This window comes from Doryrhamphus excisus, linkage group LG18 (genome assembly GCF_037039965.1).
Source record: "Doryrhamphus excisus strain RoL-2023G ecotype Guam linkage group LG18, RoL_Dexc_Guam_v1.1, whole genome shotgun sequence".
In the NCBI taxonomy this organism is placed as follows: Eukaryota; Metazoa; Chordata; class Actinopteri; order Syngnathiformes; family Syngnathidae; genus Doryrhamphus; species Doryrhamphus excisus.
In genome coordinates, this window is record NC_136374.1 from 11,602,639 (window position 1) to 11,629,334 (window position 26,696).

The following is a 26,696-nucleotide window of genomic DNA, read 5'->3' on the forward strand; positions in this document are numbered from 1 at the left end:
CTCGGCCAAAGCAAACAGGCTGTAGAGGCTCCTGCTGCTGCTGCTGGAGGAGGAGGAGGACTTGCATGAGGAAGACTTGGCAGACTAAAGACGAACTCGCCAGTGGAGCGTCCAGCTTCTTATTGTTTTTTAAACATTTGAACTTTTTTTTTTGCTCATGGATAATCGGATTTTCTGCAGAATGATGGTAAGCACCAAAATAGTTTCATTTTTCCTAAAACGTAGACTAAATATTGTGTAGTGTTGTTAAATAACATTATTTATAACAAACATTGAAACACTACTATAAATACTAATTTTACACACTTGTGCACTTTAACACTTACATTAACATTTTAAATATTTATACCGTGACCTTTTACCATCCTGATATCAGATTAGAAACTACATTTCCACACTATGGTACAAAACATACGTACAATAGAAAACAAACACGTTGCACAATATACAAATAAGTATATATATCGACAAGGTCTAGTGAAATGTGGAGCTCAGGTGCAAAACATGGCATCATAAAAAAATATTGGATTTATTTGAATTATTTTGAATTATGGTCATATCACCTCGTACTTCGGTACGTGACAAAAAAAAATAAAAAAATTTAAAAAACTTAAACTATATTAGGAAAGCAGGAAGTGAACAAATGTAACAATTACTGATTGTAAAAGTACCAGATGGAGGGGTAGGATTTAATAAGCTTTGCTTCTTCCTACTCCTTTTGGACATGTGGAACTGTGAACTGATTATGTGATGCATTCAATTGTAATCTGATGCATGTTCAAATGAAATAAAACCATTACCATTACCAAATAAAAAAGATAATTGCACCCATTGCAATGGTAAAACTATACAGTAGGAACTATCAATATAAATATATGCAATTATTTCACCAATATCTGAATAACTGCCTTACAAGGTGAAATGTAGAACAATTTTTATTACAAAAAAGTAAGTAATAAAAATAATATATAGTAATGGTAAGGATTTTATTTATATTACATATTATAGTTCATAATTCTACATGTCCAAAAAGAAGTAGGAAGAAGCAAAGCCTATTTAATCCTACCCACTGTTTGTTTTGCATCAACTGCCATACATTTGTTCACTTCCTGTATTCCAAATGTATTCCTTGTTAATTAGGAAAATGATCAGGTAATATAACAATGTAGTCAAATAGAAGTCAAGGTTCTAAAATAAAATAATAAAAGATAAAAGAAATAATAATAAAAAGTCATATTTATGGATGTGTCTAATGTGGAGCCCTGCCACCTTATTCTTTACTTTTTCTGGGTGAAGTGTTGAACAGTGCAATGGTGCAGCAAAGCAGGGACCCTCATTAACTAAATTAGGGGCACTTTCAAAAGCCCGTATTCATATCTTTCAAGAACCCCCTTCATACAACCACCGCACGTCCCCTCGCACTTTCCAACTCGCGCGCCCTGTATTTTTACAAGCATTAAAATGCACTTCCATATTTCTGCACATCATTTCAATAAAATGACCACACATTTCTGTGTATTTCTTTACCAGAAATACCAGTTTAACCCTGAAAAAATACTGGAGAGTTTTATTTTCAAGCCATTTTGGCAATGTTGAATAAAAATTATTCATTTATTAATTTTCTATACCTCTTGGCCTCACTAGGGTTGCAAGGGTATGCTGGAGCCTATCCCAGCTGACTTTGTGTGGGAGGCAGGGTACACCCTGAACTGGTCGACAGCCAATGACAGCTAATAATGAATTACATTAAAATATGAATTAAATCAATAACATTTACTAATGGCTTTTGATTTTTATAATATTAAAGAGTAATCATATATATTATTTAAATTAGCTTAGAATGACAACGTGACACATTTGCTCCTTGCATCAAAAAGCACCTTCAAAAATGTCATTCAATTTCTATATTTTTTTATATATGTATTTTGTTATATAGTCAATGGCACTACTATTTCCCATTCAAAGCATGCAGAAAAGTGACTTTTACTGTTTTTTGTGATGGATAATAGATAATTGGGTTTTTTAGTAAGCATACTGGCCTTAAAAGGGTTAAAATCCCACAAAATATGTAATTGTTTTAAGTGAAAAAAAACAGTTTTTGGGAAACTGACATTTTTTGTCATTAGCGTTAATGACCTTAATGAGATCCAATACAACCATCCTCCCTACACAAAGATAATTATGCTCAGTTTTGTTGGCACCTTAGTTAATTACATATCCAATTCAGCTTGTGTATTTTGTAAAGTAAATATTGTAGTACTGGTAGAGCAGATATGTAGTGTAGTATTTCTCAGTATAAAACCAACGCCTCTATATGTAAAAAGTGTGTTGCGGTATCACATGAAGCTGTAAAACATATTCTGTACTTGCACACACGCCAACGACAGTGGTGGGGTGGGAGTGTGTTTGATTTAGTGCCGTGGTTTGTCTCCTAATAATATCCACGCCACCGTTTATGGACACCCACTCACCTCCCACCTCTATGCGCTCTTATTACACACACTAATAAATTGCGAATAAGGCCCCTCCAAAAAAACGTTCTGCTGCTAATTCTCCTGTAAGACACCCACCCTTCTCCTTAAGAAAACACAAATTAAGTCCAAACCCCCCCTCTCAGTAAGCCAACCCTTTGTGGAATGATAAATATTTTCAATGGGGAGCTCGCTCTTCCTGACTTTATCTGCACTGGCTTGCTTTTAAATTTCACTTAAGGTTGGCCTCTTGGTGCTTCTGTTGCAGTCAGTCCACCAGCTTCAGTGTAAAGTGTGGAAAAGATCACTTACACCGCACTTGGTATTCATGTGTTGTGTTCAAAGTTCTAGGAGTTCAAATAATTACAATCTGCTAAGGTGTTAAATTTTTCGGTGACTAAAGACATAAAAACACATTAAATTTGGTGGTACATTCTCGACATAGGACAGCATAAAATACATAGAACTATTACATGTAATGAAGTGGGACTACAGTGACAGAATCAAGTAATTTGGCTTCACCTATCAGCAATAAAACAATAATCCTTTACTTTATCCATTCATTTTTTTTCCCTCTGCTTATCCTTTACTTTAAAAAAATATATTTTTTTTACTTTTTTTTATCCTTTACTTTAAAATATTATTTACTTTTACTTTTTTTTATCTTTAACTTTAAAAAAGTAAAAATAAATATCTTTCTGGATGGTGCATTTTAATATGAGACAACAAAAAATGATAAGAATAACAGCAAATATGGCAAATTAAAGTCTATTGGTGTCAATGCAGGAATTTTATTAATTTTATGGGGCATTTTTATGATGTTCTATAGTTATTAAATAAGCAAAATAAGCTCTAAGTGCATCTACAATAATGTGATTTATCATCAAAAATAGTAAGAAAAAAATCCTATTTAATATGTTTATGTATGTATAACAAAATAACTGACTGATATTATATAGAAATAGTATATATAATCCTCACATTTTGAAACACATGCAGTTGAATGGAGAATGTTTTCATTGCAGTTTGTTTGCTAGCAATATATGATATTAAAAAATTACTAAATCAAACTTCATATTGGGGTGTGAATCCAAAAAAATTAATGTGAATCCATTAATTTGATTTTTTTGGGTCACATTTTGGGCATTTCGTGGTACTACTTTTATTGAAAATTAATTTATCTCAGGTGTAATTAAAGTACAATTATGGATTTTTTTCTATATTATATATATATAATATATATATATATATACGTGATCGTATGGAAGCACAGTAGGAGAAGACATTAAAAACACTTTCCCAGACTGATGAAGAACATTTGAACACTTTTACCCCCATTAAAATCCTCCAGGGAGTTCTGTACTCATGAAGAGACTTGTATTGTGGTCCGTCATGTCTTTAGCAGACGTGCAGGCAGAACCAGTCAGACTCAAAACCTGCAACACCGTGTTGTCAGCAGAAGACAGCTGTCCCTCCACGAAAGCCACACACATACACAACATAGCACCAGTTCTTTTTTTTCCCCTCCCCACAGATACTAATCTTTACTTTCCACTGAAACTTAATAAGAGGCTGCGGGTGCACGAGTATTTTCTTAGGTGTCTGAATTTTGCTCGGCTTTTTTTCCACCATTTTTCCTTCCATCAATATTAACACCAATTTCATTGCCTTCTCTCTTACACAAACTTACCCTCTTACACCAACAAATCATTTTGCATTGTACTGTATAATTATCCCTTGGCATAAATGATGCATGCAAGAGCACTGGATATTTAGATGTTCATCAACTGTCCAGCTGCATAAAAATCCAATTTGATTTCTTCTTGGGTCAATACTGGATGACTCCTCTAGGTAGCGCTTCTTACATCAACTAGGGTCAACCAGGTGTAAAAAAATAGTATTGTTAAATATAAGAGTTAATTAAATTATATTTGGCATATTGGTTGTACAACTGGTTCTAATTGGAATATCCGGGAGTTTCTTTAATAAAATTGCAATCAATTAAACTAATGAATTGTGATTTTTTTTTCCAAACCATAGTCAAGTGAATAGCAGAAAAAAAGAATAGTATTTATTATTAGGGCTGCGAGTCATGTAAAATAAATTAATCATTATGAATCAAATTCTGTCCACAGTTAACTTGTTATTAATTATAATTAATCACAGATATATTTTTTTAAATCTACGTTAAGTATATCTTAAAATTTCAAAAAAGCACATGCAGAGGTAGATGAAGTTGCTGCATTCTGACCGCTCATGATATTTCAAATGCAGTTACTGCCATGTTTTTTTTTTTATATCAGGGGGTTTCCTACAGCCACAGGTTTTAATGCCGATCTCCTTTGACCCAGTACTACGTAGAGGCATGAGTGGTTATTTGCTTTTGTGGACCACTATATGGCTACTAAAGTTGACTGCGGTTAAATGAATACTGATGATGATTGAAACATTTATTGCAGTTTCAATTAAATTTTTATAAATTGAATATTTTCATATTTAGAACATGGAATATTTATTATGTTCTTAGTATGAGTTTAACATTATTAGAGCACTGAAATGAAATAAAACCCTTTGAGTCACCTTTACACTCCTTTTATTCTTTGTTTAAATCAAATTGTGAAAGCTACCGGATCACTGCAGAGACGTAAAAGACAGATGCTGCTAGCATAGCAAGCTACTGAGCTAACTAGTTAGCCTTTCCAATCTACTTATGCAAAACTTGAGATGTTTCAAATGAAATCGGCAAAAAGGACAAAGCAAGAAGCCAAAAACTTACCACTTCCACAAGGAATGAGAGGATACATTTAATTCACTTATCATGTGCCATGGCTGACTACAGTGTTGTAATGTAATATGTATAACGTCATGTCCCACCATTGTCTTTCAATATTTTTGACTGATAATAGGAAAACCATAGGAAGGCCATAGTAAACCACTGAACAGAATCATTAATTATTTTAGGAAAAAATGCAATAGAGTGAGGGAGTGGTGTTCGAACCAAAAGTATAATTAATTTTAATAAAATACTAAGTACTTTTTGGCACCCTCTGGAGGCTACGGCGCCTTTAGCATCTGCCTATATTACCTAATAGGCCAGTCGGTTCTGATTGCAACCAGTACCGCGTTTCATTTTGCCACCTTGTGTGGGAACTCTATTGGCACAGTTGCTGTATTGTGATACTGTTGTGGTTGTTTGTGATATTATTGATTTGCAAGATAAACACACACACACACACACACAGTTAAGGTAGCAGCAAAGAAGTAATTGGACCTTCGTCGGCCTGGTAGTGAGTTTGGGTTGTTAGCAGATGCTGGGGTGCAAACGTCTTTGTTGAAATAACTATTAAAGTAGCAAGTGTGTGTATGTGTGTGTGTGTGTTCAGGGAAGCATTTGAGCGCGTGTGCGACCTCCGTCTCCGTCCAACTACACCAGATGTTTTTCACCTGGGAGCAGGGACCACCATCTGACTGGGGTCAGGCTAGTCCTGCAACCCCTGCAGGCTGCCGGGGGGGGGGGTGGTCTGCCAGCTGTCCCCATCTCAGGGGCACTGGTCCTGGGCGAGACTTGGTCCATCGCTTTGGCATAGGTGATCCTTGTGTGAGGTCAAGGAAGCCTTCGAGGGGAGGGGAGATGGAGTCATTTAGAAGGGTGCAAAGAGATAAAGTGTTGAACAAAGAGCTTGTCATTAGTTGGGGGGGGGGGGGTGCACTGGTTAGTCAAGTGGAAAAGGGGGGAAGCCCACCATGTCTGGAGGGGGGTAAAGTTACACTGTGTCTGTAGCAGGTTCACCCCTGCCAAAGATTTATTAGATCGTTCTTCTTTCCAAGCGGCTCAGCATCTGTTGTCGTTGTCATCCAGCCTTGTGACGAGAATAAAACATTAGTGAGGCGTTTGCGTGTTTGGGTTATTCGAGGAAAAAGTTGCCAGTCGAGAGAAAGGATTAATCGCCTCTCGGACCGGTTGCTCAAGTTTTCCCCGTTGTGGGTTTGATGATGTAAACACAGTGAAGGTTGTACAGCGGTGATGAGATTTTGAGACCGATGGACGGCGGTTGGGTGTTTCAAAATATATTTTCATGATCATTTTGAAGGATTTTGTACTGAAAGTGTCTGTGATTTATAGTAAAATTATATTTATGTGATAACTTCATTTATAGAGAACCTTTACAACAACAGAAGTGCTTTCCAGGGGTTAAAACCTCCATAAAATTAATATGATTACGTCTTTTTTTAAATGGCATGTAGTGCGTCACGGTAGGACTGTATCTGGAAAGTAGTTAAATGTAATATCGTGTGAAGTACAGGATTTCATATACAAATATTTTCATAAGATGATAGATGATTCCTTTTATATAAATGGAATCATTTAATAGTTAGAGCAGAGAAAACCTGTTAAACACCTTCTAAATACATTTGTCAGCAGTAGTAGAGCTCTCTGGACATGGACTAACACCCCTATGGTCACCTTTACACTTATAGTACCCAATATAGTTGACATAATAACAGAAAATAAGCCATTTAAAACATAAATAAGACTTGTGCTCATGTATTTTGTATTAAAAGAGCTGAGTGTGGGGTCGACAGGAAGTGATGTTGGGGTTCAGAGTAGAGTTTTAGCTTGTCGTGGGTTACGGTCTCAACAGGACCTCGTGTTGGGAATTAATGTGCCTGTTGTGAGAGCATTCAAAACTGCAATAAAAGGCTGTTGTTCCAGCTATCAAGTCTAGTGTGTGTGTGTGTGTGTGTGTCTCACCGAACATTATAGTAACATTGCTGACACTTAGTGACCAGTGTAGAATACTGCGTATCATCAAAATGTCTTTCAAAGCATCTTCTGTGTCTTATATTTGTGTTTTAGTTCATTTAGCAATTTTTTATGCTTGAAACTCTTAATTAAATAATAATAATTAATAACAAATACAAAATACATATATTTTGTGTAAATATGCATATATTGTCACTAATAACAACACTTAAAAATGTGAAAATGTAAAACACAATAAATGATCAAAGAAAAAAATACTTAAATGTGAATATTTTTCACTAATAATAAGATGTATTCAACCACAAAACAATACGATTTATTGTTAATATGTTTTTGAAAAACCGTGAGAGTGAAGCTGCGAAAGTCAAAGCGTGAAGTGGCGAGGGAATACTGTAAATACTATCCATTATTCCCCCAGGACTGTAATGTATTTGTGGAGGGGATGGCATGATGACGGTTTGTCAAATTTGCATAATTGGGAATGATGCATTTGGAAAAGTGAGCAAAAAACTTTATTCTATAATTTTCACAAACAAAACAAAGTGAGAACTTTTAGCAGGAAGAGACCACAGTCAATCACAGAGCACATATAGACAAACAACCATTCACACTCACATTCATACCTATGGACAATTTGGAGTCGCCAATTAACCTAGCATGTTTTTGGAATGTGGGAGGAAACCGGAGTACCCGGAGACAACATCACAACATCACAACATCCCACCATCCAACCCCACCCGTAGACAGTCTGTCCAAATGGAGGCCTCCAGGTGGGCTTCCATATGGCATGAGCACAAGTCACCTTGTCAGTCCGTTGATGGAGATGCTTCGATTAGAAAAGGGTCAAAGTATCGCAAGGTCATTAAGGAGGGTAACCAGAGTCGTTCAGAAAAGAACTGACTCAGCACCTACACATTTATTGATGATGTGAACGTGAATAATGACTTATATAAGCAAATAAGTGAGGGAAATGATATATTTTTCACACTTGGTGCTGATCAACATGCTTTAGAGATACGTATTGACGTTAGAACATTAAAAAGTCACTTTTGCATAACAGCGATCCTGTGATGTAATCCAGTCCAATTTAATATGGGTGTAGGAAGCAGTGGTCGAGCTGAACCCTGGAACTCACATGAAGCTGGCTGTGTGACCCCTTTGAACCATCTAACCCCGCCTTCCCTAACCCAACTACTCGCCTCCCTTGTGGTCTGACTGCAGGGTTTGTTTTAGGTTCAGTTTCACCCCACAGTCGTCCACATCTCTACTGAGCCTTCCACTCATCTTCCCCTCCACCAGTGTGCGGTGTTTCCTATGGGCTCGTTTTGCTTACTAAAATGGATACCTAATAGATTTCACTACTTACATGCAGCAACAGAGGACGAAATTACATAACTCATATACTACCAGCCATTTTCAAAGAAGAGAGTGCCATACTGCTAGTTTTGGGGCATTTTTGCTTAACTTTGAAGACCCACAGAATATTGAGTTTTGGGACTAGATAAACATTGAAAATTTAGGCTAAAAATGAGTTTGTTTGTAGCCTTTTGGGGTCTTTATAAATCTGAGGTTTTAGTGAAAACACCTGATTTTGACCATATTTTGTCCATACTTTCTTTCAGTGGCACCTTAAATATCTGTTAAACAAATGTTTACTAAATATTTGATGACTACATTAATTCACAGATTTAGAACATAACACAAAATAATAATCTATTTACAGATGTTTGCATGTGTTTGAATGATTTAAAGATGTGTGTGTTTGCATGTGTGCACACACGCGAACTATGGACGAACAACAATAACGGCGTCACCAACGTCATGTCACCACTATGCTTTGTGATCGCAGACAAATCCTGTGCCAGTGTAAGCTACCTGTACTTTTGTCCCTGCTGGATTTGTCGCCATTTCCCTCCAAATATCGATAATATTGATCCCAGCATTGGTATCCCAACTTCCCGACATAATTCCCTCGCTAAGACTGCTTACCTCTTGAACGCTCACTGTGCCCAGGGCTTGTCACTATGTGTAACTCATGCATACCTGAGTGCTGATGGTTGTCGGTTGTTTTGTCTCTGTAGGACAGCTGAGGACGTGACAGCAACCGGACTAACAGCATCGTGACTGCAAGTGGAGAATACTTCTATTTAGAGAAAGGTGAGAGGATCATTTATTACATCACACACTAGCAGGAAGTAGTAGGGGTCCAAACATGAATTCATTAGACTCCATGATAACTGCTTTTAGGTTCAAAAAAGCAAATGTAGGCTTATCAAACTATTTAAAAAGTTGAAAAATCCTTTTCATATCATTTATTATTTTTTTTTATTTGCATAAAATTGTAATACATTTAATGCAGTAAAAAATACCTTGATTTTTTTGTCCATTTTCTAACAATTTTCATTGAAAATAGTTGAAATAGTCGACTGTCCAAAGTATACAATAAGCCAGTAAATCAGCCAGAGCCATTGCACATTCGCAATTCAGAACTCACGACACAGCAAAATTTGCTGATTTTTTTGGATATGTTGTTTGTTGCAAGCAGCGACCTGTACCACTTTGTTCGACAATCTTTGAACACACCATCGTGTGTGTGCTACCATTGCGTTCCGTTCCGTTTTGATGATGTTATGGGGGCTAATGAGCCAGTCCTTGGGTCAAAAAAAATGTTGGCGACCACTGTTTTACAAGGCTGATAATGTTTCTTTGTTCTAATTTCACACTTGTTCGGCGGTCCTTCAACGCACCATTGTTCCTCCATGAACCGAAGATTCATTTAAAGCCGTGTAACTTCTGAATTCATTCAGCATGTTGCTAGCAGCTAGCGATCACACAACAAGAAACAGGCAGTCATGCACAAAGGACTGGATTGACAATGTTCTACAGCCAATAAGAAGAAGCAGACACAACCAACAGAGCACTGATAGATCACTATAAAGATTGCTATAATACACCACAAGGATGCAGAACACAAATTCATTGCCCTTCATCTCTTTTTGCAGCACTTCTCATCCACGAGTTCACACTTTTTCAACGCCTCAGCTGGTGAGATTTACGTAATCTTTATTTTGAAACGTAATACATTACATCACTCCAGTCACCATAATATTGCAGTATTGTAAGTGTGCGTCTATTTTATGTGTACTGTGTTCTTTGTCAGGATCATCTCCTGGGGGAAGGCGTCATGGCGGCGTACGGACAGACTCAGTACAGCCCCAGCCTTCAAGCTGCCGGACCGTATGCACCTTACACACATCACACACAAGGCTACGGAGTGCCCTCCTACAGTGAGTATACACACACGCACACACACACAACAATGTAATATACCAAAATATATCTCAAAATAATCAGGGGTTTGATCCTTTTTTGGTGCTCAGTCAGCATTGTGTTGTCTGCTGAGATGGGCAAGCGCACGCAAACTACATCAGGAGGTTTCCTACAGCCACAATGAATAATAATCTAACAATAACGTCTGCTGTGTGTGTGTGTGTGTGCAGACATCAAAACAGAGGATGGCCTAAGCCACTCGCCGGGGGCCCAGACGGGACTTTTGGGCTACTCCAACTTCAGTGGCGCCCCCACCAGTCAGAGCCTGTACGGTTACTCACACACACACGGTGAGGCTGAATGACAATAACAGTAATATTGAATAATAATATTCATAATCATAAGACACTTCTGCCTTGGACAGTGTGTCCGTCCTTTCTTCACTCTCCTCTCTCACCTCTCGTCTCGGTATGCGTGACCTCCCTGGCTTTGCCTCCCCCACACCTGTTCCCCATTAGCTGCGGTCTGGACTCTTGGCGTCAAACGTCTCTGCACCCCCCCACACACCCCCTTCCCACCTCCTCTATTCTGAGGGTCAAATCAAGCCCCCTTCTTTTCTCTTTCCCTGCACAACAGGCATGGCGAGGATGGAGGGAAAGTGAGAAAACAGACAGAGAGAGGAGGATAAAGCAAGGGAGGAAAAAAAGAACACTGCGATTATTCTGCAACACAACCACTTGGTCAAGCGTGCTTTCAAAAGCGGCGTGAAATTGACCTTGTGAGCGAAAGGGCTGAGGTTAAAGTGTATTTCATAAGGGTGTGAGCAGGTTTATTGACATGGATGATATGAATGAGATGCAACCGGAGAGAGCACATGAAAGAGAAAAGAGATAGTTGTCTGGACGGGATGATGACTATTATTCTTTTATTAAGAACTCATGTTGGTCAGTTGGGTCCGTTAATTATATATGATTAATGGCAGGATTCTTTGTATCTATACTTTAATGATCTGCTTATACTTTAGAGCATCAGTAATACTCAGTTCCAGGTCAAACTGTAGCCTTTTTTAACCGTACAAAATTGTTTTTAAAGTAAAGTCATAGTCGAGCATGGTTGACTTTAATAGAAAGCTTTGGACAAGAGCATTAAAACACCAAAGAAAAAAGCAAAACATAAGCATCAATTAAGGCATTGGTGACTTTATTCTCAATAGATTATTAATTTTCCCCAAAAAGCAGTTTCAGATAATGAGGTTTGGACATTTGGAGCCCTGAAAGACGTTATGGATGGCTCTTTTAACACCAGCTCCCTGTGATGTCACAGTGAGCCCAACTTCCTTATATAATAGGTCCCCGTTAAAACTTTTCCTGAAAAAAATGTTGACGATATCATCAAAGACGGGGGTGCTGGAGCCTATCCCAGCTGTCTTCGGGAGAGAGGAGGGGTACACCTTGGACTGGTCGCCAGCCAATCACAGGGCACATATAGACAAACAACCATTCACACTCACATTCATACCTATGGACAATTTGGAGTCGCCAATTAACCTAGCATGTTTTTGGAATGTGGGAGGAAACCGGAGTACCCGGAGAAAACCCACGCATGCACGGGGAGAACATGCAAACTCCACACAGAGATGGCTGAGGGTGGGATTGAACTTGAGTCTCCTAGCTGTGAGGTCTAACCACTCGACCCCCGTGCAGCCTGTCTGATGCTTTACATTTCTTTCTTTCCTTTCTCCTACAACACTCTTTCCCCCGACGTTGCTTTTTCTTGTGTAGAAATTACAGATGTCAGACATTATGCAGGAATGTAAATATTCTTGTAAACACACAGTGACCACGTTGCCTTCCAGAGCAGCCATTGGAGAGACGGCGTTCTCAAACAAAATAAATGTGTTTGAAAAATGTGCTTATGCATAAATCAGGAGTGCAGAAGTCACATGGCCACAAACTGTCACAAAAAACCAAATGTTTGCAGGATGTTACTTTTTCCTTGTTGTGCTTTTGCAGTGAAAGCAAATGGGGAATATGGGACTTTTTGTTATTGTTATTGTTATTTTGAAAATTGTTGGGTTGCCAGGGAGCTTCCAATGACTCATTCTTTTCTTATAATTGTCATGAAATGGAGAGGAAGAAAAGGACCCGGTCAAAGAAAGTTGAATTATGAAAAATTATGATTTACAATTAACGTTTCTACTTCATACAGTGGGTGCTGAGTTTTGGTGCTGATGATTTGCATGACGGGGTTTGGGAGTTCAACAAAACAGAACATTGCTGCACGGGCATTTTTAACATCCCATCTCCATGTAAATCAGATTAATCACATTTTCAAATGATTCAATCATGATTCATCAAGATTAATCATGATTAATAATATGCACAAGAAAAGAGCAGACCTTTTAGTGTAACTGAAATGGGTGTTAGTATTTCTAGTTTCTAACTTTGTTTGATGTGGCAATCTGCTCCATGTAAATCAGATTAATCACGTTTTTCAAATGATTCAATCATGATTAATCATGATTAATAATACACAAAAAAGAGCGGACCTTTTAGTCTAACTGAAATGGGTGTTAGTATTTCTAGTTTCTAACTTCGTTGGATGTGGCAATCTGCTCCATGTAAAACAGCTGAATCACGGTTTTCAAATGATTCAATCATGATTAATCACGATTAATAATTCACACACAATAAGAGCGGACCTTTTAGTCTAACTGAAATGGGTGTTAGTATTTCTAGTTTCTAACTTTGTTTTAAGTGGCAATCTGCTCCATGTAAATCAGATGAATCACGGTTTTCAAATGATTCAATCATGATTAATCACAATTAATAATACACACAAAAAAAGAGCGAACCTTTTAGTTTAACTGAAATGGGTGTTAGTATTTCTAGTTTCTAACTTTGTTTGATGTGGCAATCTGCTCCATGTAAATCAGATGAATCACGGTTTTCAAATGATTCAATCATGATTAATCACGATTAATAATACACACAAAAAAGAGCAGACCTTTTAGTCTAACTGAAATGGGTGTTAGTATTTCTAGTTTCTAACTTCGTTTGATGTGGCAATCTGCTCCATGTAAATCAGATTAATCACGGTTTTCAAATGATTTAATCATGATTAATCATGATTAATAATACACATGTGGAACTGAAAGACTGCTGTCTATTTTAAAGTGCAATAATTCATCTATCTTGGGGGCACCGAAGGGCTGACAATCTCCCCACCTCAAATGTATCATTTGGAAAGCTCAAATTAGAGAATTGTCAAGCATGGGTGATAAGATTAGAAGATATCATTAATCAAGCATGACAGAGGTGAAAACTTTCCAAGGAGGAAGACGTTCCTGTCCCGGCTTGACTCAGACGTAACACCTGTATTGTTGTTGTGTGTCCAACATAAATCACTTTCAACTGATCCAATAACCTGTGACTCATCAATACTAAATGGAATTTGGGTCATGAAGTGACCTCAAAGTTTTAACCTATTACCCTTCCCATCATTACTCAGGTGCAGGGATTTCCTCGGGACTTTTCCAAGGCGGCCATGCCATCTCCACTTCCACGCCATTCAACCCCACCCAGCAAGTAAGTGTGTCCTCACGATACAGAAATATCAGTCCGGGGTCCGCTCACTTTTTTGCTTTGCTTTCCTTGCCAGGAGTTCTCATCGTACTCCAGCTACAGCCAGAGTCAGTACTCGCCTTATTACAACACATCACATCACTACAACAGCCCCTACTTGAGCGGCAGCAACATCAGCCCTGCCGCCATCGCCGCCCCGCTAGCCTATCAGCACCCGGAGCACCCAATCATGTTACCCAGTCACAGCCCAGAGTCTCACACAGGTACATTTGTTGATGCAGGGAATCTCTAGAATAAGACTGACATTGAGACATGGTGCATCTTAGGAGAGTACCACCCGCCACCCAGTCCCCCCACTCCTGGTAAAGAGGAAGCAGACAGGGGCGGAGTCTCAACACGAAGGGGATGTGACGGGAAGCTGAGGGGGAGGAAAAGAGTCAATGACCCCGCACCTCCTTTGGATGCTGACATTGAGGTAAAAAATGTTATTACAACAAAAAAATGATAGCAGACGGTGTCTTTAATTTAATAAGAGAACCTTTTATGCTTTGGATGGAGACGGTCTGTGAGGTATGGTGGGGTCAAATCGTGGAGAACTTTGTAGGTGATGAGAAGACTTTGAAATGAATAAGTTGGGGGACGGGAAACCAGTGGAGGTTTTTAAGGACAGGAGTAATGTGTTCACAGGAGCGGGTGGAGATGGACTGTTGCAGTAGTCGATTCTGGATGTGATAAATGCATGGATCAGGGATGTAAGTGATGGACGGAGTTGGGCTAGTTGATTGTTTGACCTGGGGTTCAAATTAAAGAGTAGCGTCTAGGAAAATGCCGAGGTTGCGGATGAGCAAGGATGGAATAAGGGTGGTGCTGTCAAGTTGGAGACAGATGGGTGGATTTTGTGATGTTTTTGGGACCAATGATGATTATATCTGTTTAGTCACTGTTGAGTTTGAGGAAGTTATGTTCCATCCAAGTTTTGGGTGGAGTAGATATTGGAGTTGATGGAGGTGGTGGAGATGTATAGCTGAATATCATCAGAGTAGCTGTGGAAACTGAAGCCATGACGATGGATGATGTTGCCAAGTGGGAGGATGTAGACGATGAAGAGGAGAGGACCAAGCACGGAACCTTGGGGAACACCTTGAGGTAAAGAGGCTATGGAGGAGGAGCAGCTATTGATATGCATGAACTGTTGATGATTTGTGAGGGAAGACTCGGACTAGAATGATTCAAACAGGCTGTTAGTTGAGCAGCTATGACACGTTCAAGAATTTTATCCAGAAAATGGGACCGAAATTAGAGAGGTTATTGGAATCAAGACCAGACATTTTTGAGTGTAAGGGTGAAAAATGCAACAAACACGGCAAAATATTGAGAGACAGTACCACAAGCTACCCAGCATGGCTTGCGGCAGGATTATTTTGGCCTTTTGGCATGTGTCTTTTGCACAAATACAGTAGGTAGGATACGTTGTGTGTCACATTGTGTTGTTTGGATTGCCTCTTTGTTCAAGATATGACTCAAGTGTGCACTGCAAATCATGCTGCCAGATTAAAACGCTTTGCCGTCCTGATGTGGCCGTGGGCTGCAGTTTTCCCACCCCTGCTCCAGACGCTACAATAATATTAATATTAAAGCAAACAGAGCTCTAGTATCTGAAAGATGTAGATTGGTGTTTTTTGTTTTAACCTTCCTCTGACCAGTTTTACATTTTAATGCACAAAAAGAATCACATAACATTTCTTTATTGCTTTAGGCTTTTTGACTTTGTCAGGAAACTCTATTTCAACAAATTAAAATTGAAAAAATTATTTTTACTAAATTTTAAAATCGCCTGGTTGAAATTATAACCACTGTATTGTGAGGGTCGGTTTCAACCCGGTAATAATAATAATATAATTATAAAGCAATATTTTGAGCCAAAACTGAAATCATAAGTGTAAAATTAGCCAACACAATGACAACCAGCTTCTCTTCTCATCATGTATACTTCAGGGGATTCTCATTTTGACCGGTTTTCCAGTATACTAGCAGATGAGAAGCAAATTTGATGGTAACTTATTGTTTTTAATGTATTTTATTGCTGATTTAATACATGGGTCAAAACCGACCTAAAGCTAACACAAGAGGAAGGTTAACATAATACATATTTCAAACTTCTTTTTACACTTGTAAACAGTTGTTGTAAAAAAAAATTAAAAATAAATAAAAAAATTGAATTAAAAAGTGTTTATTGTTATAACACATTAGTATTCTAGTAGTTAACTTCTTGTTACATTCATAAAATGTAATATTTTGCATTAATTGATTTTCTTATCAGAATAACTGACATGTTTTTTTGTTTCTAACGAGGCTAACGTTACAGTATCTGTTATTTGACTGCAGCGCGTGTTTATCTGGGACCTGGATGAAACCATCATCATTTTCCACTCACTCCTCACGGGAACCTTCTCCTCAAGATTTGGCAAGGTATAGTGATATGACTCCACCAGCCCCCCCATCATCCCCCCCCCCCTCCACTGACAGTGATGTGTAGTACAGGTACGCGGACTCTGAGACAACATTCAAAGCGGTCCAGTCCTGCTGTGGTCTCAGGGATGAGGCGCTTGTTTGACTTACAGTTGATGAACTGCTTTTTCACACGCTGGCTGTTTTTGCTGCTCGGCCCCTCGTGTTTCTTTTCATAACGCGGCCGGCTTGTTTAGCTACCCCGGCTTCCTGTGGCATGATTGACAGCAAGCAGGACCTTTACATAACACAAAATGGACAGTGGTGCGTTTCTTGTTTTTGGCCAGCAAACCGCTGTTTTGAATTCTCACGGTCCCCCTGCGGCTTGACACAAGACTGATGAAAGTTTGAGAGCAGGGTCATGCATGCTGGGTTTTTTTTTTTTTTTTTTGCTTTGGAGCAGAAGGACAAAAAAAAAGTCTTGGAGAGCAAAAAGAGTGTTGAAATGTGACTCATGTGCCAAAAATTCCTGATTAACTTGCACGCCTCGCTGCTGGAACAGAGGAAGCTCGCTTGGACTCAACTCAAAAACTTCAACTAGAATGTAACCTCCACCAAGGCCAAAATTAACACACACAAAAATCACAGCTCCCCGTATTTGTGCTGTGTTAGTTAGCAAAGTTATATAGTACTCAAATATTATATTATTACAATATTCATCGTTTCAGAATGGGAATTAGTTAGCTGTCATAACAAACTAATGATTTTTTTTAAAAGTTAATAATGATCTGGAGTGTATGAGAAAGTGGAAAGGACTGAGAGCGTGGTTATTGATGAACAAGTAGAATGCACAACACTGCAGCAGCAGAACCAATGTTGTAATAGCTGTAAGGAGCAGGGCTGCAACTATCGATAATTGTAGTAACCGATTAATTGGTCAATTATTTTTTTTGATTAATCAACAAATCAGATTTTTTAAATTTTATATTTATATTTAAATTATATTATATTATTTATATTTTATATTATTCAGAAATACAATATTTGAACCGACAGAGCAAATAAGTGCCTCCTGAATATTCTGTTAAAACAATGTTAAATAATACAAAATCTAAATGTTTGTCAAATAGCTTAAACAATTAAACAATAAACAGTTAAACAGTAAATGTACACAAAAATATAATCATGATCATTTTTTTAGTCAATTATTCTGAAGCATGTTATTTCAGTTAATGGAATAATCATTAGGCCATAGATGGACCACATTAATATGATGCAACCACCAACAGTTAGTGGTTGGGTCCGCAACATATCAGAATTACCAAGATAGTTGTCAATTAATTGGGTTATTGATTAACCATTGATCAATCGATTAATTGTTGCATCTCCTATTCAGCATTGATAATTCATTGTAAACAACAGGACAACATCTGAATGCTGAGGTCAATAAACCACTCATGATAGTGCACATGCAGCGACTTGTGGAGTTACAAAAAAAAAGACAAATCAGGGGGTTGCCTACAGCCACGGATGTTAATGCCAAAGTTAGAGGCATTAATTGCAGCATTTATGGTAATTAACAAGAGAGTGTATACAGCTTGGATTCTAGTGTGGTGGGAAACGGTTCCATTGACTCTATTGCATGACTCTTTTGTGGATATTGGCTATGCAGATCACTATTATTCTGTGTTCGGATAGTAATGATAATAACCCTCCAGTTTTTAAATACTTTACAATGATAAAGTAAGGTAAAATCAGCCCTGACATTATGTAAAATACTACCTCTTTCGTCAGAGTGAAAACCCAAAAACTGACTAAAAAAGAAAAAAAATGTGCCAAAGCACAAAAGCAGAACTTTGAAAAACAACAGATTTATACAAAATTTGGTGCAAAAAAGTGAAAGTGAGACTACATTGTAAAGTACTTCTTTTTGTGGGTTGAATTACAATTGAAAGTGTTCCCCCAGATTAAAAAAAGGTACGGTCCTACTGTCCAGGAACCAGGAAGTGTCTTACAAGCTAACAAACAAACACACATTTTGTTAGAAATTGGCAGGTTGATACCAAGCTCAGAGTCCAGGCCCTCGGTGTCAGAACACCTAACGAGTGTGTTGAAAGAGCGCTGTTGTCGTCAGCATCTCTTCCAGCTCCACAGGAAGCCTCCAAGCCTTCCGTGATCTCATCTACCATGCAGCGCTCCACTGTGTGGGAACCCGCTTCCCCATAACAACCGTCCCCGCCCCATCCACATATAAGCTGAGAACTCCGTGTTTTAAAACTTCCGGATTATGTGAGAATGAGGCTTTTTTTGTACTGCGTTCCCTTTTAAGGAGAAGGTGATAATTATTCCAATGATTAGACGAGAAGAACAACCCTTTCCTAATCTTTTTTCATCCTTCCATTCAATTGTTCTTCAGCCCCTCCTTCTACATTTCGTCCTTGTTCTCCTGCACCTTCAATTCCATCTTTGCCTCGTCATCACCACAAGGTGCAATTTTTGTAATTGGGTAATTATTTACCCCCGCAGTCTGTGCCACTGCAAGTCCGGAGACAACTCTGCTTGTCAATTTAGACAAACCTAATCCCATCTTCACCTTTGGCTGACACCCTGCAGCCTCTCCCGTACGAGCAACCAAACAATTCCAGACTCACACCTGCTTTTTTGGAAATCTCGGCCCACGCAAACTTCACCGCATGTTCGCTCTTGTAGTTTGTTTACAAGGGAACGGCATGAAAATGTAAAGTGTGTGGAGGTGGGCTAATGGTACGTGCAACAAGTAGTTTTTTTTTTTTTTACATAACTTGTATTTTTTGTCCATGGCACAAAATTGATTATTTACACTGACCAACCAAAACATTTGGTACACCTGTGCAATGTAATGAAGATCATGACTTTATGAAGAAAACTGCAATAAAAAGACGTAAAAAAGAGTAAGAGTAAAAATTTGCAAAAACAATGGCAAAGTAAAGACAAAAATGTTCATACCTGGAAAAATAAACAAAAGTAACTATAATAAAATTAATACTCTTATATGAATTAATAAATGTAATGGTTGTAACTAATCAAAAAAATTATTTAAATAAAGAAAATGATGCCTTTATGAAAAATATACTGAAGCCTGGAATAAAATGAATGTATAAAAAAAACTATGCTTCCACAACATGCTTAATATTGACAATACATTCACATATTCATAATAAAAGAAAAATGATCAAACCTAAAGTGCAATTTGCCAGTTTATAAACAAAAAAAAGTATTTATTATATTTTGGTCTCATGCTTAATTTAAAGTTTGCCTTTGCAAAGTTAATATCTATGCATAATTAAAGATAAAAATGAATAAAGAAATACAATTGCTCACACTGTATAAGAATGAACAAAAAACACAAATTCTAAATTTATAAATATAAAAATGGTTGTTACTACACAGCAAAAAACTAAAATTCGCCTGTGCCTAAAATATACTTTTGAAAAAATAATGCTAACACCTAAAAATATATATTTTATATACTGTATATTGTAAAAAAAATATGCAAGGATAGCAATGCATATGTCCAGTTTAAAAGAAATAAAAATAATGTTCATGTTCATGCCTAATCTAAACATAAAATAAAAACATATATAGGAAAATATGACTTAAGGCTAAATGAAATGAAATTAAATGAAATATGCTTTTGTAAAGATAATAATGATCATGCCTGAAAACAATACATGATATACTATATATGTATACACTTTTCCTCATGTGTAATAATTATGGTAGCATGCCTTTATAAAGGCAGCTATCTCTGGTGTTTGCAGTGGAATTACAGAACAATTTGGTTACCTTGTTCAGTCACATAAGGTGGCCAAACTAACAGAAACAGCTCACACTGCAAAGATACACTAAGAACCCTGCAAACTACAACTCCAAAAATACAAAGGCTGCTAAATGAATTAATAAGTCAGAAAAGTTATAGAATACACAAGCGTACCTAATGTTCTCTCTGGTATGTGTGATGAAGATAAGAATCTGAGGTGCGTTCAAGAAGCAGATTCACACTTGCCTTTTACTCAAACTCCAAATTGTTGACGTTCTTCCAGTTGACGGCCTTTTGCAGCGGAAGAGAGAAGATTCCCGCAGCTGCACACTGACAAGGCCAGGAAATTTGTCAAAATGAATGATGTTGTTCCTAAATTAGATCCGAGAGATACGTTTTGGAACAGCAGCGACCTACGAGGCAGTCAGTCTGTCAAAGATGTTATCTTTGATTAAGTGTTTAAGTAAGAGATGGGATTATTCTGGCCTGTTGTTATCAACGTTAGACTTAAAACTGTTTTTATTGTCCCTGAAATGACTTGAATTTCTGTGTTTGCATGAACAGGACTCGTCAAAAGCAGTGTCCCTTGGTTTATGGATGGAGGAGATGATCTTCAATCTGGCAGACTCGCGACTCTTCTTCAATGATTTAGAGGTGAGTGTAGCTTGCGTCCGTCATAATATTATACAACATACAGACAGAAGTGCAGGCTTTGGAAGGTCATATGCTGACATAGTATGATAATATTATGATAAAATGTTATCATATTTTAGACAAAAGGAGAAAAACATTGCCATTAACAGCTGTGGCTGTAGGCAACCTCCCGATGTAGTTTTAATAAACCCCACAAGATAGCAGTAGCTGAATTTGAAGTATCTCCCGCTGTCATTTAAACTGCAGGTCTCCTCATCACACAAAAATATACACAAAAATACACACAAAAAAAACACAAAAAAGTACACAAAAATATTTTTTACATTTTTGATTAAATCAACCATCAGTCATTTCAACAGTGCGTGTAACATGGCTAGTGAAACGGTAGCCTACCAGAAAAGTCTTATTTAGCGTCACAATTGAACGGCCTCATAATTCCTTCATCACACACTTTGTCAGTCTCTCTCGCTCTCTTTCATTGTCGCTCTTGTTCTCAAGGCAAATTAGCCATTAAGTTTGAGCTCCAGCTTTTCATCAGCCAGTAGTCCAGCCTTTCCAAATGCTTAAAATAACCAAAACACAGCAAAATACTATGAGCATTACATGTTATCACAAATGTACCCGTTAATACATGGTCTTAGCATGTAGTGTATATAAAACTATAAAATGTTGATTTTTGGAGGTGATTTAATAGCAAGCTTTCTATGTGGAATACGTGTGTCCGATTACATGCATGAATTACCTGCCGATTTGTAGCTGTTTTTTACATACACTCATAGAAAAGAGAATGAACAATATTACTAAAAAGTGCAGTGTCCCTTTAAGATGTGTCAGAGTTGATTATGCTATATTGGCTTCACTCATCCACCTCACTACTTCTTGAAGCATCTAAGTATCATGGGAAATTATCCATCCATCCATTTTCTATTCCGCCTATCCTCACTGGGGTCACGGGGTACACCCTGGACTGGTCGCCAGCCATTTACAGGGCACATATAGACAAACAACCATTCACACTCACATTCATACCTATGGACAATTTGGAGTCGCCAATTAACCTAGCATGTTTTTGGAATGTGGGAAGAAACCGGAGTACCCGGAGAAAACCCACGCATGCACGGAGGGAGAACATGCAAACTCCTCACAGAGATGATGCAGAGGGTGGAATTGAACTTGTGTCTCCTAGCTGTGAGGTCTGCGTGCTAACCACTCGACCACCGTGCAGCCCCATACATTTTCTTCTATGAAAAAAATCCCTCGTTTTTCATGGTTAATTGGTTCCAGACCCAACAGCGATAAGTGGATTTTCCCGCAGTAGGATTCCTTATTTCGATAGTTTTTTTTCATAGTCAAAGCATAGAAAACCAACTTTCTAAATACAGTTTTTAACATTCATACCTATGGACTATTTGGAGTTGCCAGTTAACCTAGCATGTTTTTGGAGTACCCGTGAAAAATAGTTTCATCATATTAGACAAAACACTAGATGGGTTTCTGAAAATGTCCATATCCATGATATACTGTATATTATTATGATAGGATATTGGGATTAATACTATATTAAAACTACTACAACTTGCATTAATTCACCTCCATAATGGAATGGAAAAAGTGATCATTATGTGATGCATAGCACAGGTATAGGAAAAAAGTGGAGAATTATTAAACTGCATAGTGAGTGAAGAATGTGTGTGTGTGTGTGTGTGTTGAAAGGGAACAGATTATAGAGAGAGAAAGAAGAGTTTGTCTGACAGGAACAATGTCGAGTGGGCGGAGGAGCATGGAAGGGAGGGAAAGCAGCCAACAAAGCCATTTGCAGATCCCGTCTTTCTTTTCTTTTACGTCTATTCCAGCTTTTGTTTTCAGGCCTCAGTAAATCTCTTAAGCAGTCAGTGGGTTGGTAGGCGGTAAAAGTGTAGAGGTGCAATTATCTTGTCCTTGCCATGTCACAAGCTGAGGGCTGTTATTAACCTTGTCACCACCACCAGAGCTAACTTATTAAGGGCTACTTCACTTAGTGGCTACTCCGCTGACATTTACATTAGCTTCTGTTTTGGCGCAGCTTTATGATACTTTTCTCATAAATAAGTAGATTTTAAAAATCTGTTTTAGTCTATTTTTTCATGATTACATATTGGAAATGTATGTACACTCTGTTTTATTTTCTGTTTTATTAGGTACTCCTGCAAAATCGAATTAAGTTCAACTGAATCAAAAATTTTGTCTTATTTTGTAATCAATTAAATTGGTGGAAATATGGGGCTGCATGGTGGTCGAGTGGTTAGTGCACAGGCCACAATGCTAAGAGACCCAAGTTCGATTCCACCCTCGGCCATCTCTGTGTGGAGTTTGCATGTTCTCCCCGTGCATGCGTGGGTTTTCTCCGGGTACTCCGGTTTCCTCCCACATTCCAAAAACATGCTAGGTTAATTGGCGACTCCAAATGGTCCATAGGTATGAATGTGAGTGTGAATGGTTGTTTGTCTATATGTGCCCTGTGATTGGCTGGCGACCAGTCCAGGGTGTATCCCGCCTCTCGCCCAAAGACAGCTGGGATAGGCTCCAGCACCCCTCTGCGACCCTCATGAGGATAAGAAAATGAATGAATGGTGGAATTCTGCGGCTGCATGAGTGCCCGAGTGGTTAGTGCACAGGCCACACAGCTAGAAAACCCAAGTTGGATTCCACCTTTTTGTGATTAGATTTTTTTTTTTCAACAAATTTCATAATTTATCTTTTCTTTTTTTCAATTTTCAGGAATGTGACCAGGTTCATATCGACGACGTGGCATCAGACGACAATGGACAGGACTTAAGGTTCCCCTCTTTCCATTCATTTTTAGTCTCATTCTAAATAAGTACCGTTTATTTTTATGATTTTTTTTTTCTGACTGAGCTTCCAATGTGTGCATTTATCCTCCATGCAGTACTACCTGTAACAGGATTATGTAAACCTGTAGAAAGCTTAGAAATTGCACTATAAGTGCCTTGTTTTTAATGGTTTGCTAAACATTGTTGATATAAAATTAATAATAATAATAATAAAAACACAAAGCTTTGTCATAAATGTCAAGAAGGCCACTCCATCCTGTGATTCGTCAGTATGCGGTCCTCGGTAGAAAAAGATTTATAACCTGTAATTTTGATGCCTGCAGCACATACAATTTCGGGACTGATGGCTTCCAGAGCCCAGCCGGAGCCGGCTCATTGTGCCTGGGCTCGGGGGTCCACGGGGGTGTGGACTGGATGAGGAAGCTGGCGTTCCGATACCGGCGGGTCAAGGAGATTTACAACACTTATAAGAATAATGTTGGGGGTAAGCTGCAAATTTGGCTATTGCCTTAAAGTGGCAGTACACTTGTTTACACACAAATGTACATGTTTGTAATGCTTCTGCTGCCCCCTGGTGGACAGGCTTGCTAGGCAGCCCCAAGAGGGAGGAGTGGCTGCAGCTGAGGAGGGAGATGGAGGTTCTCACCGACTTGTGGCTGACACAAGCTCTCAAAGCTCTGGCCCTCATCAGCACCAGGTTAGCTATTTTGTAAAATGTGCGCTAAAGAGGCTAATGATAAAATGATACCTCGAAGTTTTTGCACTTGGTATCAGTATGTTGCCTACAGCCACAGCCGGGGATAATGAGAGACACAAGCAGCTCTTTCCATTTGAGTTTAAGCCTTCATGTTGTCAATTGTTATCAAATTAATAAATTTGTATTTTGTGATCATGATTAGCAAATGTTGCTTAACGTGTTTTCCCTTGTCTCAGGCCCAACTGTGTAAATGTGTTGGTGACCACCACCCAGCTCATCCCAGCTCTCTCCAAAGTCCTTCTGTATGGTCTGGGAGCAGCCTTTCCCATAGAGAACATATACAGCGCCACCAAAATCGGTAAATAGTGCAGAGGAAGACACCCCTCATAATGAATCAATTCCGTTATTATAATAAGTCTTGTATTAAAAATGGTCAATGTTGACGTTGGCAGGCAAAGAGAGCTGCTTCGAGCGCGTCTCTCAGAGGTTCGGTAGAAGAGCCGTCTACGTGGTGGTCGGGGATGGAGCCGAAGAGGAGACAGTGGCGAAGAAGGTAACTCAAAGAGTAACGTACAGAAGCTGTGTCACGTGGATTATACTGCACTGGTGCTTTTAGAGACAACTGTTGTTGTACTATTAGTCACTTTGTTTTGTTTTTGAAGTTTTTTTTAATCTGCATCTGTAGTACTCAAGTATGGTATCTTTAACTAATATTATGCTCTTGAATATTTAAAATCTTATCCGTTGTTGAATCATAAAATTGTAAAAAAAAAAAAAAAACAACAACAACAATGGCAACAAAATTGAACTGAAAATCAACAAATGTGTAATCAACCATCTTTATAACGTCAGTGTGCAAATGTATCATGTTCTTTTTTTTATCGTACTTGGATAATTTACTAATAATTAAATTGTTTTTTCAACAAAGTGACACACGCTACTTTTTAGTTGAGAACAACTCTGCCTTTGCAAACGAATCTAAACGGTGTAGTTAATATGCCCAGCCTGTAGGGGGCGCTGTAAGTAGCGCTGGCACAGACAAGGGAGTAGAAAAAAACATTGAGCATGCGCAAAAGATTCCATAAACATGGCGACCAAAACATAAGAAATATAGCTACTCTTTCGTTTTGTTTGTTTCTTTCAGCTTTCGGAGTCGCACAGCGGACCTTTTGATTCGCATACTTATTTTGGCTTGAGTACCTTTTTTTCCGTGTAACGTTTAAAAGTGACATTAAAGTGTCGTAGTCGTATCAAGTTAGTTTTGCTAAACTCATGAATGGATACAAAATAAATTTTCACACAAGGATATAACTACAATAAGTATAAGCAGAAGGCCAGCTAATACACCAACTAAAATTTTTCCCAGTTGCATTTAAGATGACTTTTCTTACCGTTTTCTCAGAAGAACATGCCGTTCTGGAGGGTGTCCTGCCGGGCAGACCTGGAAGCTCTGAGCCACGCACTGGAGTTGGACTACCTCTAGAGGGCGACACCTCCACCTGGATCGCCACTTGAACGCTTGAACGAAGGCACCCTTGGAGGGCCCATTAAAGACTGATTCGGAGTCAGTGGAGAGAACCACAGGAAGTTCATTGGTTGCTAGGAGACGCTGCATAACGCAGGAAAGACCAAAACAAGTTGCGGGGAAAAAAAGGACCAAACACTTGGGAATTACCATGAATCTTTGTTAATACGTTCAGCTCATCTTTTCTTGTGCACAAAAATGTGTTTCATTTGCTCTGCAACGGCTTTACTCATCAAAACCACATTTCCACGTTTTAACAGATTGGTTCGTCATAGTTAGAGGCTATTAAAAATACTCTTGATTGTATTTCACCAGTTTAAATGTGAGCTATTTATTGTTGGAAATTATGGCCTTGTCATTATGGGATGTAAATGCTGTGTGTTTTAACCCCTTCTTTTAACCTGTTATTATGTAAATGAGATGAGACTCTTTACGTTTGTGCATGTGCTATGATTACACTGCCTGTCATCTTTGCTATGATTTGTATATAATGCTTTATGGACACTTTCTTTTGACAGACGGTTAAAATAGACTTAATAAAGAATAAGTTAATTGCATTGAGGAGGCCTTTGTTTTCAATCGTAGTACAATGTCTCAGTTGTACATTTTTATATTGGGTAATAACTATCAAAAAATTATACATTTATTAGGT

The 26,696-nt window shown here is 38.2% G+C and overlaps 1 protein-coding gene and 1 long non-coding RNA gene across 2 annotated transcripts; one reads left to right on the forward strand and one right to left on the reverse strand.

Annotated features, from left to right (window-relative positions):
- eya2 (EYA transcriptional coactivator and phosphatase 2) lies at window positions 1-26,591 on the forward strand. The gene is made up of 16 exons (XM_058054921.2): window positions 1-187; window positions 9,318-9,393; window positions 10,239-10,281; window positions 10,397-10,523; window positions 10,737-10,856; window positions 14,017-14,093; window positions 14,167-14,353; window positions 14,417-14,565; window positions 16,476-16,559; window positions 20,902-20,991; window positions 23,749-23,807; window positions 24,146-24,306; window positions 24,405-24,519; window positions 24,756-24,877; window positions 24,972-25,072; window positions 25,922-26,591. The coding sequence occupies exons 4-16, from the start codon at window positions 10,421-10,423 to the stop codon at window positions 26,000-26,002; spliced, it is 1,449 nt and encodes a 482-aa protein (XP_057910904.2). The 5' UTR covers window positions 1-187; window positions 9,318-9,393; window positions 10,239-10,281; window positions 10,397-10,420; the 3' UTR covers window positions 26,003-26,591.
- LOC131106128 (uncharacterized) lies at window positions 7,808-26,104 on the reverse strand. Its single transcript, XR_009120053.2, has 3 exons — window positions 25,911-26,104; window positions 9,280-9,360; window positions 7,808-8,062 (listed from the first exon to the last, which is right to left on the reverse strand). It is a non-coding gene; the product is annotated as an uncharacterized LOC131106128 (long non-coding RNA).
- Window positions 26,592-26,696: the final 105 nt, after the last annotated feature.

Excerpts from the sequence above, each read along its gene's own strand:
- eya2 (XM_058054921.2), top strand. The coding sequence starts at position 10,421 with ATGGCGGCGTACGGACAGACTCAGTACAGCCCCAGCCTTCAAGCTGCC. Across the intron at positions 10,857-14,016 it reads CGGTTACTCACACACACACG|GTGCAGGGATTTCCTCGGGA; the intron begins GTGAGGCTGAAT and ends ATCATTACTCAG. Across the intron at positions 24,307-24,404 it reads TTATAAGAATAATGTTGGGG|GCTTGCTAGGCAGCCCCAAG; the intron begins GTAAGCTGCAAA and ends CCTGGTGGACAG.